At 52.6% G+C, this 2,172-nt stretch overlaps 1 protein-coding gene across 1 annotated transcript; it reads left to right on the top strand.

The window, feature by feature from the left end:
- Nucleotides 1–867: 867 nt before the first annotated feature.
- On the top strand, nucleotides 868–1,479 carry LOC129601942 (uncharacterized). Its single transcript, XM_055500883.1, has one exon. The coding sequence runs from the start codon at nucleotides 868–870 to the stop codon at nucleotides 1,477–1,479; it is 612 nt and encodes a 203-aa protein (XP_055356858.1).
- Nucleotides 1,480–2,172: the final 693 nt, after the last annotated feature.

Genomic DNA, 2,172 nt, shown 5'->3' with positions numbered 1-2,172 from the left:
AGTTTGTTTGTCGTTTATCGCTGTAGCCTTTCGTAGGTGGATAGAAAACAACAAAAGCAGGCACACATCTGCCATCCTGCCATCCTGCTCAACTGTATGATTGTGAACACACACAACTTGATTTGGCGATCTTGCTGTCTGCACTCAACTGACGGTGTATGCATGGATGCTACAGGATTTAACTTGATCTCCAAATTCTTATTCAGTCTATAGGTATAATCAGATTCTTCCAAATCTGGAGTATACCATTCTGTTCGTACCATCCACTCTAAGAATTCCAAGTCGCGCTTGGTCAAAGTTATTCCCGTCTTTTTGCTTCCGTGCTTTCGCCTCATCCCGGTCCGGCGTGACCTTTGGAACCTGCTCGGGTATCGCTGGAACGGTTTGTACTACTTCGACGTGGTACTTCCGTTCGGGCTGCGATCATCACCTTACATATTTGAGCAGTTCGCCAAGGTTATCGACTGGGCAGTGCGCAGGAGGCGGTCTCAACTCAATGCTTCACTACGTGGATGATTACTTTGCTGGTAAGCCCGGTAGCGTCGACTGCAGCACGTTCATGAAAACCATGTCCCAAATATGCAGTGAGCTAGTCCCTTTGGCGGAAGACAAGACTGAAGGACCCGCTACTCAGCTGATATTCTTGGGCATCCTGATCGACTCTGTGAAACAAACCTCAGTCTTCCAACCGGAAAGCAGAATCAGATACAAGCGGCTCTTGAAGAATGGTCATCTCAGCGTTTCTGCACCCGGCAACAGCTTCAAAGTCTGCTGGGAGTCCTGCAGTTTGCATCGAAGTGCGTGCCAGCAAGTCGACTTTTTACTCGCCGCATGATCATGTTGTTATCGACTCACCGGAACAAAAAAATGATCCCACTAAACTCCGATTTCCACAAGGATCTGGACTGGTGGCGTGAGTTCCTGCCGACATGGAACGGCACTGCATGCTTTTTACAGCCGGACTGGACGCGGTCGGATGTGCTGCACCTGTACACGGACGCCTCAGCAACGCATGGCCTCGGCGCTTACTGTCAGGGGGCGTGGTTTCAGCTCCACTGGCCACCGTGGATAACTGAACTGCAGCCCTGCATTGAATATCTCGAGATGGTGCCGATACTGCTCTGCGTGATCGTCTGGGGAAGGAAGCTAGCGGGCATGAAAGTTGTCTTCCACTGCGACAATGCTGGCGCCATGCATGCATGGGAGAGTCTCAGATCAGTAAACCGCAGGGTGTTAGATATTATGCGTCGCCTGGTTAAAGCCGCGGCGGTCGCTGGCATGACGTTAACGCTTAAACACATTGCCGGAATTAACAATGAAATAGCTGATGCGCTCTCTCGTTTCCAGCAAAGGCGTTTCCGTCGGTTAGCGCCACAGGCGGAGCAACTGCCGGTGGACTGTCCCGACATCTTCCCGGACCTCAAGGCAGCCTTCTGCAACCCCAGAGCTGAACGAATTGCTGCAGGCTCATATCGCTGAGTCTACTCGGGCAACGTACAACACTGCCTTCAACCAGTTCAAACAGTACTGTGCGGCTAAATCGCAGCCATCCCCAGCGGCTACGCCGGGAACTGTTGCGGAATTTGTAGCGAAACTATATGCAGATGGTAAATGCTATCGGACGGCCACGGTTTACCTCGCCGGCATCCGGAATCATCACCGTGAAGTGAACGCAGTTAATCCCACAGACAACGACATCGTTTACCGCGCTCTTGAAGGCTACCGCCGGTTAGCAGCGCCACAGAAAGATCGGCGACTTCCGGTGACACTGTCGCACATGCGATATTTGAAAGACGCCTTAAGAGCGGCCGGCATATCAGAGTACGAACAGCTCCTGTACTGGACGACGTTCACATTCCTGTTCTTCGGCTTCTTCCGTATTGGAGAAATAACAGCAGCCGCCGCCAACCGTTTTGACCCAAAGCGGATTTTGTTATGGGGGACGTAATGGATGCTGGCCACCGCCTAACGGTGCAGCTGAAGGTCACAAAGACGGACCAGACGGGGAAGGTAGTTCTGTAGCGCTGACGGCGACTGGGCGTTCAGTCTGTCCCGTGCAGGCATACCGGAATTACCGTGCTCGCGTTTCCGAGCCTGCGAACGAGCAGCCGCTGTTGCAGCGCGAAGATGGCAAGTACGTCACGAGGGCAGATGTGGAGAAATGCCTCAGCC

The sequence above is a fragment of the Paramacrobiotus metropolitanus genome, unplaced genomic scaffold (genome assembly GCF_019649055.1).
Source record: "Paramacrobiotus metropolitanus isolate TYO unplaced genomic scaffold, Prichtersi_v1.0 Parri_scaffold0000303, whole genome shotgun sequence".
Classification (NCBI taxonomy): domain Eukaryota; kingdom Metazoa; phylum Tardigrada; class Eutardigrada; order Parachela; family Macrobiotidae; genus Paramacrobiotus; species Paramacrobiotus metropolitanus.
Note: the sequence above shows the minus strand (reverse complement) of the source record. Positions and strands in the feature narration are given on the sequence as shown.

Bases quoted from the DNA above. Each gene is read 5' to 3' on its own strand.
- LOC129601942 (XM_055500883.1), top strand. From the start codon at position 868: ATGATCCCACTAAACTCCGATTTCCACAAGGATCTGGACTGGTGGCGT.